The 10,890-nt window shown below is 41.5% G+C and overlaps 1 protein-coding gene across 1 annotated transcript; it reads right to left on the minus strand.

The window, feature by feature from the left end:
* Positions 1-5,216: 5,216 nt before the first annotated feature.
* On the minus strand, positions 5,217-6,986 carry LOC711119 (ataxin-3-like protein). The gene has a single exon (XM_077988485.1). The coding sequence runs from the start codon at positions 6,865-6,867 to the stop codon at positions 5,803-5,805; it is 1,065 nt and encodes a 354-aa protein (XP_077844611.1). The 5' UTR covers positions 6,868-6,986; the 3' UTR covers positions 5,217-5,802.
* Between the last annotated feature and the right edge of the window lie 3,904 nt (positions 6,987-10,890).

Genomic DNA, 10,890 nt, shown 5'->3' on the forward strand with positions numbered 1-10,890 from the left:
CTGCTGGAACACCTGAACTTGTGTGTTTCTCTTTTTTTTTTTGATAGAGTTTTGCTGTTGTCGCCCAGGCTGGAGGGCAATAGCGTGACCTCGGTTCACTGCAACCCCTGCCTCCTGTGTTCTAGAGATTCGCCTGCCTCAGTCTTCCGAGTTGTTGGGATTACAGATGTGCACCGCCATCCCCCGCTAAGTTTTGTATTACTAGTAGAGACAGTTTCACCATGTTGGGCAGGCTGGTCTCGAACTTCAGACCTCTGGTGATCCACCTTCCTCGGCCTCCTACACGGCTGGGATTGCAAGTATGAGCCACCATGCCTGGTCCCTGGTGTATTTCTGAGGCATTTATCTCAGTGTATGTTTTCCAGATTCCCACGATGAAATCTCGACAAACAGGAGTCACGATCAGGGGACATGTCTGCTATCTGGGTAAGTGATGGTGTGCATGGTAAACTCACCACAGACCAGGTGATCTCAACATATCTAGTTAAGTGAGTTCCTTTGCCTGAACACTTTACCATGTGGTGGGTTAACAGCTATTATGGAAAGAAAGGGAGGTGGCTCCCAGTTCTCCTTGCCATGTGATCCTTTTCATTTCTGTCCTGGAGAGAAAGTATGATCTATGTGCTTTGTGAGTGCTGATTGATTGGTATGTACCCAGGGAACTCATGTGGCATTATGTATCACAGGAGTGACTGTGGTGGATTTGCAGGGAAGCTGGCCAGGGAAAATGGCGTGTCCTACAGTGGCCTAGACCTTGGAGGGCCCGCAAGTATCCAGGTACATTATTGGCTCCCGTAATGATGATAGCAAGCAGGCAGTTTGTAGGGTCCTAGTGGAAAAGCTGTGTCCATAGACACATTGGTCACACATTTGGTTTCAGGTTCAGGCAGGCAGTAGTGAGAGTGTGTGTAGGCAGCCTTGAGATCTCTCCAGGAGATTCAGGGTCCATAGCATTTTCTAGGGATTCGGGTATGAGATGATCATGGCTCTCATCATTGTGGTGACCATGGTATTTTGAAGGAATCCAAGAAACAGTTGATGGGCCTGTCCCTAACCATGGTAGGGCCCATGGGATTTTATAGCTAAAGAGTGAAAAGATGAAAGTGGCCATTGCTCTGGTAATGTCCATGGGATTTTGTAAATATCCAGGTAAGAAATGAGTGTTTCTACTTAGGAAGGGAACATGGGATACTGAAATTATAATGGTAAGAAATGATAATAAACCTAATGGTGTGGGTGACCATGCTATTTTTTAGACATCCAGATAAGTGTGAATGGTGGTCCTAACTTGAGTATCAAAGTTGGATTTCCTCAGGTAGGCACTAAGAAGCTGATGGTGTTTCTTCCCATATTAGTGTACATTGCATTTTGTGGTATTCCAGATATGATGTCGAACCAAACCACAAAAGTGACCATGAGATTGTCAGGAGTCTTGTAAAGGGATTATGGTCCCCTTAACTGTGACAGTTATGATGTAATTTTTTCGTCAGTAGTTCAGAGATGACGGTATCCTAAGCACAGTGTTTCTTTTTTTTTGAGAGAGTCTGCCTGAGGTAAGTGCTGATGCACGCATAAACCACAGCATGCACCGTGGGACTGTCCCAGAGACCTGGTTCAGTGATGAGGTGTCCCCACACGTCTTCCTGCCGTGATTTCTTTCACAGGTACTCAGCTGAGAAATGATTGAGTCCTTACCAATCCCAGATCGGCCAGGTTTTCCCGTTTTCCGTTTCAACGAAAGTGTATGCTGAACCCTGTGAGTGTTGAGGGGCTGCAGGATGCCAGGTATTTATCTCTGCATTCCCCGCCCCCATGCTGCCCCTAGGATGGCTACAGGTGTCGAGAAATGGTGTTTTTGTGCTATCAGGGTCGACCTGGGATTACTGCAAGTATCCAAGTCAAGTGGGTGTGTCCTGTAAAGATGGAAATAATCAAGATTCTTTGCAGGAGTGCTGGCAGCAAACCCCATGTCCCTCTACACATACTTCTTCGTGCCTCTTTCAGGTTCCTACCATGACATCACAATAAATCTGACACAAGACCTTAATGGGAAGTTCGGCTGCTCTGCACGTCAGTGCTGATGAGGACCAAAAGCATCACACGGGCCACGCGAGGTTCAGTTGTCTAGATAAATGATGATGGTGTCAGGCCTCCCTGTTGTTCCCATGATTTCACTTCAGGTGTCCCAGTTGGGATTGATAAGGGTACCTGGCACCCTAGAAACTGTGAGTTTTTCCTCTGCGTATTTCAGAGACAGTGCCTAACCATGTGAACACGGCGGGACTGCAAATACCAGGTAATGATCCAGCGTTCCCAGCCACAGCAGTGACTGTGGACATTTTACAGGTGTTCTGTAGAGAGAAATGCTATATTCTGGAGCCACGGCCCTGAGCCGGATGGCCCCACCAGCATCCTGGTAAGAGTCATTGAATGATGGATGTGAGCATCATGATTTGCAGGTGTCCTGGTACGGCATCTTGTGTGTTTCTGAGGCATATGTCTGTATATGTTTTTCAGGTTCCCTGGAGGAAATCCTGACAAAAAGGAATCACCATCAGGGGACATGTCTGCTGTCTGGTTAGTGATGGTGTTCGCAGTAAACTCAGCACAGACCAGTCGATCTCCACCTATCTTGGTACGTGAGGTTCCTTTGCCTGAACAGTTTACCATGTGATGGGCTAACGGCTATTATGGAAAGGAAGAGTAGTGACTCCCTGTTCTCCTCGCCATATGATCCTGTCAATTTCTGTCCTAGAGAGAATATAAGATGTATGTACTCTGTGAGTGTGGATTGATTGGCACGTACCCAGGGAACCCACATGGCACTGTGCATCACAGAAGTAACTTCGGTGGAGTTACAGGGAAGCCGGCCAGGGAAAGTGGCGTGTCCTACAATGGCCTAGAACTTGGAGGGCCCACAAGCATCCTGGTAGATTTTTGGCTCTTACAGTGATGATAGTGAGCAGGTGGCTTGCAGGGTTCTGGTATTAAAAGCAGTGTCCATAGACACATTGGTCACATATGTAGTTTCAGGCTCAGGCAGGCAGAGGACAGCCTTGAGATCTGTCCACAAGATTCACTGATTATCATATTTGGTAGGGATTCAGGTGTGAGATGATCATGACTCTCAACATTGTGACCATAGTATTTTGAAGGAATACGAGAAACAGATGATGGACATGTCCCTAACCGTGGTAATGCCCATGGGATTTTGTAGCTATAGGGTGAAAAGATGACAGTGGCCATATCTATGGTAATGTCTGTGGAACTTTGTATATATCCAGGTAAGAAATGAGAGTTTCTACTTAGGAAGTGAACATAGGATACTGAAGGTATAAAAGTAAGAAATAATGATAAACCTAATCCTGTGGGAGACCATGGTATTTTCTACATATCCATATAAGAGTGGATGGTGACCCTAACTCGAGTATCAAAATTGGGTTTCCTCAGGTAGGCACGTAGGAGCTGATGATGTCCCTTCCCATATGAGTGAACATGACATTTTGTATTCCGGATATGGTGGCAAACCTAACCCCAAAATGACTATGAGGTTTGTCAGGGGCCTAGTAAAGAAAAAATGGTCCCCTTAACCGTGAAGGTTATATGCAAATTATTCGATCAGTAATTAAGAGGTGACGGTGACCCTACCCCTCCAATGAACAATGAATTTTGCAAATCACCAGGTAAGAGATAATGGTGTCTCTAAAAATGTGGTGACCATGGGATTTTGAGGATATCCAATCAAGGAGTAATATGTTACTAGAAATGGTAGTCCCAAGGTATTTTACAGTTACCCAGGAAATAAATGATGTGTCCTTAGCAATGGCATTTTATTTGAGTAATTTGTAGGTATCCATGTCTGGTAGGTATTTCTATATCTGGTCGATCTCATGATCTTCTGTAGGTATCCACATGAGAGATGATGTGTCACAAATTGTAACCAAGTGCCAAGGTATTTTACAAGTATCTCACTTAAAGCTCTGGTGAATATAAGTTTTTGAAGATACCCAGTAGGGAATGATGTTGGCCTAAGCCGTGGTAATGCCCACAAGTAGTGCCCATATCTTGGTAACAGGTGGTGTGTGTCTAATTATGGTTGTCACCATGGCTTTTTTTGCAAATTCCAGCAATATAATGAAGACAATCTTAACCACTCTTATGAACAGAGGATTTAGCAGGAATTGAGGAAAGAAATAGGCCGGGCGTGGTGGCTCAAGCCTGTAATCCCAGCACTTTGGGAGGCCGAGACGGGCGGATCACGAGGTCAGGAGATCAAGACCATTCTGGCTAACACGGTGAAACCCCGTCTCTACTAAAAAATACAAAAAACTAGCCGGGCAAAGTGGCGGGCGCCTGTAGTCCCAACTACTTGGGAAGCTGAGGCAGGAGAATGGCGTGTACCCAGGAGGCGGAGCTTGCAGTGAGCTGAGATCCGGCCACTGCACTCCAGCCAGGGCGACAGAGCATGACTCCGTCTCAAAAAAAAAAAAAAAAAAAAAAAGAAATAATGTGGTCTTTAACCAAGTGGACATGATTAGATTTTAGAGATTTCTAAATAAGTGATCATGGTGTCCCTAACCACGGGATTTTGCAGGTTGTAGTCAACAGGCGATGATGAATTTAACAATAGGCGCAAACATGGGATTTCTTGATACCCAGGTAAGACATGATGTGGTCCTTAAACGTATTACAGACCATTTGATTTTTTAGATATCTAGATAGCAATAATATGTCCTGAAATCTTGATGTTACCTTTTGTTCAGACTTAAAAAGTTGCTCATTCTCAAATATTTGTGCAAGGCTGATTTCAGAGTATAGGAATGCACCAGCAGCCAGCCCAGTGGCTCACGCCTTAATCTCTACACTTTGGGAGGCCAAGGCGGGCAGATCACTTGAGGGCAGGAGTTCGAGACCAGCCTTGCCATCATAGTGAAACCCCGTCTCTACTAAAAGTACAAAATTTAGCTGGGCGTCCTCGCATATGCCTGTAGTCCCAGCTACTCAGGGGGCTGAGGCACGAGAATCATTTGAATCCAGAAGGCAGATGTTGCAGTGAGCCGAGGTTGGGCCACTGCAGTCCAGACTGGGCAACAGAGCAAGTCTTTGCCCCCCTCACCACGCTCCCCAAAGAAAGAAAGAGTAATGCACCAGAGTCATGAAATAACGATCTTAGCACATAGGGCGTAAAAAGCAAAACCTCAGAAAGTATTACCATATTTCAAAAGACTTGTGGAAAATAATTAAGGACCAGGTAGCAGAAATTGTGATCAGAAGAAATAACATAAGAATATACTTAAGTGCACAGTACATAGTTGGAAGGCAAACTGTTTATCCTTCTAAAACCATTACTGTGATCAACACAGACAAGAGACACTTTCCTGAAAGGTTAAATTGGTTCATGAGAAATAAAAGCAACCAAAATGAGCCACATTATCTACAATAGAAGAGACCATATGGAAAAAGTTCTATGGCAAGAGCTAACTAGTTAGTATACAAAAAGATTCACGAAAAATGCCTCAACTTTAGACACGTTAGATATTGCACACTAAAAAAAAAAAAAAAAAACCAAAAAAAACCAAAGGAACATTTTGAAAGCTATTTTAAATTTAATTAATTGCTGAATGTCTCCTTGGCTACTAGTTGAACAATCATTATTTAGTCCCACATATCTCTCACCATTTTGTTTGCAGACCATCTAAAAGCCTTATTTCCTCATCTATTTGACAGATGACCAAAATGGGTCCTACAATATGATCACACAGGATAATCTTGGAAAGTATGACTAAATTATTTTTAACGGCATTATTTTTCTCCTTTGATTTTCAGATTCTTTCTCATAATTTCTAAAACAGTGTCGACAGCGGCCTGTACCATGTCTTCATTGACGTCATCACTGAGATCACTCTCAATTGCTCTCGAACTTGTTGTTGGCCTTTCGTGTAGATATGAACTGTGACCTGGCGGATCTGACTGTTGTTGCTGCTGCTTCTGTTCCTGCTGATGCTTTTCAAAATAGTCTTTTATTTTCTTTGGCTCTTCCGAAGCAGGAGTTCCACATGATGTCTTTGGAAGATCTTGCGATGTGTTTCTGGAACTACCTTGCATACTTAGTTCAATAGCCCTGCGGAGATCTTCATCTTCTTTATTGGTTTCTTGGCGGCTTAGTTCCAGGGCCCTCTGAAAATCCTGCTCTTCTTGGTCTGATGTTCCAGACTCATCACTTTCTTCTGACACTTTTTCAAGAATTGTTTTGTAGACTCTGTGGTCTTTTTCTTTGGCTAATTTTTTTCCATTAAGTTTTGGTCTATCCATCTCTTCAACACTGATGATTTGCAGCAGTTGGTCAGCTTCACAGTCTGGCAGATCCCCCTTAACAACAAATACAGAATATGCTTCCTGTTGCAGTTGAGTCAAGAAATTTGCAAGGCATGTATCTGATATTAATTCTGGACCCGCCAAGAGAGAATTCAAGTTAAACCAGTGTTTTCCGAATTTTCTAATAGTAAACCAGTGTTGTTTATAATTACATATAAAAGATCTTTCATTTATAGGATCAATCCCGAGCTTCTGATATTCAGGATTATTGAAATGGATGACCTCTAAACCCCAGAACTTCAAGGCATTGCATATTACCTGGATGGAGAAGAAGCCGCTATCATCCATGTTTTCTGAAGGCTGCTGTAAAAATGCGCGATAGTCTTCACTAGTGACTCCTCCTTCTGCCATTCTCATCCTCTCTTCTTCATCTAGCTGATGTGCAATTGAAGCTAATTCCACAGGACTGAAATATTCTCCTTGCAGCAGATTATTCAGGCAGTGCTGAGCACAAAGGAAGCCTTCTTGTTTTTCATGAAAGATGAAATCCATGTTGATTCTAACCGTGAGTTTTTGTATATATGCGGGAACATGTTATATGCCCAGCTATGGCAGTTATCTGGGCAGTTTGTAGATAGCCATGAAATAGGTGTTAGGTTTTCAAACCTTATGAAGACCATGGGTTTCTGTAGGTATTTAAGTAAGAGATGATATGTCACAAAGCACTATTGTGACCAAGGTGGTTTTGCCAGTATCTAGTCAAGACCTGATGGTAAACCTAAAGTGAATATGGTGTTTTGGAGTCATCCCATAGGGGATAATGGTGACTTGAACCATGGCAGTGCCCATTGATTTTCAGATGTCCTATAAAATATAATGTCTCTTTAATTATGGTTGTCAGCATGGTTTTAGTAAGTGAATAAAGGTGAAATTTACCACAGTAGTAAACAGAAGATTTGGCAGGTAACTGGGAAAGAAATAACATGGGCTTTAACCAAACGGGTATCATGGGATTTTGGAAGTCTCTGGGTAAGTTATGATGTCACTGACCACAGTAATAGCCATGGAATTTTGAAGGTTCCACTCAATAGATGACAATAAAACTCATGGTAGCAATGAAGATGGGACTTTGCTGGTATCCTAGTTAGAGATGATGTGGGCCTTAAAAACATTAGTGACCAAATGATCTTCAGACATCTAGAAAACTGATGAAGATGTCCTGAACTCTTTTCATATCCATGTGTTTTTATAGGTGTTCAGATAAGAAATGTGTGTGCCCAACAAAAGTAGTAACCATTAGATTTTACTGTTTTCTAGTTCAGAGACAATCTCTCTCAAACTTAGTAGTGACAAAGATATAGCAGGCATCCAGGTAGGATATCACAGAGTTCCTTACCACAGTAGTAACTATAGGATTTTTGCAGGTGTCCAGTGAATAGACAGTGTGTGAAACTACTGTGTTGACCTTGGACTTCTCTAAGTGTCCAAGTACACTTAGTGATGCCCTAATGATCTTAGTGAGTGTATGCATGGAATGAGCAGGGGGCCAGATGGAAGGACATGCATCCTGACCAGGGTTACCATCATATGTTTTCTCAGCAGGTAGTCAAGAGATAATGGTGTCTCTAACTACAGCATTGGCCTCAGAACCTTAGGATTCAGGTAGAGTTCATGGTTCCCCTAACAATACTAGTCACCGTGGGATTTTTTGAGGTCCATGTAGAAGATGTATCCCTAACCACCACTGCTGCCATATGGTTTTGCAGGCTCCTATCAAGAGATAATGGTGAAACTCATATTGGTCATTTTTGTAGGCTTTCATGGAGTCTAGCTAAGTGATTATGTGGACCTTAAACATACTACAGACCATCTGCTCTTCAGACATCTCGGTAAGTGATGATGATATCCTCAACGTGTGTTAGTATCGTGTGTTTTGCAGGTATTCGGGTAAAAAAAAAAAAAGATACTGGCTCTACCAATAAGTATTGGAATCCATGAGACTTAGCTTAACCAGTTTTCTGGTTTAGAGATATTGTGTGTTTAACCTTAGGAGTGAATGAGAAATTTTCAATTCTCATTGCCATGATCTGGCAAGTGATCATAACTTTCGTCAAAACAGTAATGACCATGAGATTTTTATCGATGCCCAGACAATAAATGATGGTGCCTGTACCAATGTGTTGATCTTCAGGTTCTGCCATTATCCAGGTAGCATTAATGAGTTTGTAAAGATAGAAGTGACAAAAGTTAATTTGCAGATGTTCTGCTAGAAAAAGTTGCATTCTTAAACACATCTGGCGCAATGTGTTTTTTCAGGTTTCAATCTAAAGATCAAGGTAACCCTAACAATGGGATTAACATGAAGCTTTGCTGGTATCCAGGCAACTGATGATGTCAGTCTTATCACACAGAAGACATTCTGACCTTCAGAAATTTACATAAGTGATGATGATACCTCTAACATTTGTGTTACTGTGTTTTTTGGGGTTTTGCAGATATTCAGGTAAGAAATTATAATGTTCCCATAATTCCCATTTAAGAATACACCCTTACTGCTTACTAGTTCAGAGGTAATGTTTTGAAATCTGGCTAAGACTGAGGGATTTGTAAGTTTCCAAGTCAATTTTCATAGTGTTTCTCATCTCAGTATTGACCATGGTATTTTTACAGGTACCGAGTCAAGTGATTATGATATATCCATGGTTTTGACCTTGATATTCTGCAAGTATCAAGGTAAAGTTGATGGTTCTCCTACTGCTAGTGATTCTCATGAGATGTTGCATGGTCTAGGTAGAAAAAGACGTATCTCTAACCATGGCTGCCTTCATGGGGTTTTTTTTAGGTGCTGTCAGTGGATGATGCTGCAACTAACAGTGATAGTGAACATGGACTTAGCTAAAAGAGAGGGAAAAGATGGTGTGAGCCTTTACACTTTAGAGAGCTTCAGATTTCAGTTATCTAGGTAAGCGTTGATGGTGCCTGTAATACTGTGGTTACAAGAATGTTGTTTTTATAAACAGGCATTCAGGTAAGCACAGTACTAATATAAAGGTGAGAAATGATGTGGCATTTATACACTAGAGACCCAAATTTCAGATATCTAGGAAATTGATGATGGTGATCATACCTGTAATAGTTACCTGGTTTCGTATAGTTTTGCAGGGAAGAAATGAACTTGCTCCACTAATAAGAATAAGCGTGCGACTTTCTGTATTCTTGTTTAGTGCTAATTTGTACTTAACCCTAGTAGCAGTCGAGAAACCTGCAGGTATCCAGGTAAGATATCACACTGTCTATCACCTCACTAGTGACCACTGGATTTTGGCAGGTATTTCTTCAAAGGAGAGAGGTGTCTTTATTAGGGTTTAACTTCACATCTTTGAAACTATCCAGGTAGCATTGATGAGTCACAAAAAGAAGTGATCAAGGGTATTTGCAGGTGTCCAGGTAGTATAAGAGATGTGTTAAACACGTTTTTCACAATATGCTTTTCAGGCTCCTTTCATGAGATTATAGTGAGCTTAACAATGGCCATTAATGGTGGACATTATGAGTGTCTGGTAAGTGATGAGGTGTGCTTAATGCACAGTGAAAACATTTGACCTTCATATAAGAAGGTAAGTGATCAAAGTGCCCCTAACACTTTTGCTTGCTTGTTTATTTTGAAGATACTGAGATAAGAAACCATAGTCCTTACCAATGTTAGGAACCATGAGTTCTTAGTTTTACATATTTTGGAAAATTTATCTTTAATCCTGTGGATACTGAGTCATTGCCGTATCCAGATAATTTTCATGGTGTTCCTCACCACAGTAGTAACCATCGGATTTTTGCAGATATCCAGTCAAGAAAGAATGGTTTCATCTGGCAACATTGTTGACCTGGAGTACTACAAATGTCCAGCTAGAGTGTATATGTCCCATAATGATGGAAGTGACAAAAGTTATTGGCAAGCATCATGCTGTAAAAAGTGTCTTTTCACACATATTTCGAAATGTGTTTTTCAAATTCCTGTCAAGAGATGGTGGTGAACCTAACAATGGCTATTAACATGGTAGGTGTTGATGTGGGTCTTTCACACTACAGAACATCTAATCTTCACATACCTAGGTCAGTGATGATGCTGTCCCTAGTACTAGTATTACCATGTTTTTATTTTCAGCTATCAGGCAATGGCTTTACTAGTATAGAAGTAAGAACTAATGCGACTTTTATATGGTAGAGACCTTCCTATTTTCAGATATACAGGTAATTAATGATGGTGTTGACAACTCTGATACTAATCTTATTTTTTGGCTGGTTTGCATAGAAGAAATTAATTTTGTCTAACAGTACAAATAAGCATGAGTGATTTTACTGTATTCTTATGTAGAGCTAATGTGTATTTAATAATCATAGTGTTAGATGGACCTGTAGGTATCCAGCTAATTTATCATATTTTTCATCACCACAGAATGACCATGGGATTTCTGCAGGTATCCATTTAAGAGAGGGAAGTGTCTCTTACTAGATTTTGACACTGGAGTTCTGCAAGTGTTCAAGTAATGTTGATGGATCCCAAAATGACAGAAATGA

This window comes from Macaca mulatta, chromosome X (assembly GCF_049350105.2).
Source record: "Macaca mulatta isolate MMU2019108-1 chromosome X, T2T-MMU8v2.0, whole genome shotgun sequence".
NCBI lineage: Eukaryota > Metazoa > Chordata > Mammalia > Primates > Cercopithecidae > Macaca > Macaca mulatta.

Bases quoted from the DNA above. Each gene is read 5' to 3' on its own strand.
- LOC711119 (XM_077988485.1), bottom strand. From the start codon at position 6,867: ATGGATTTCATCTTTCATGAAAAACAAGAAGGCTTCCTTTGTGCTCAG.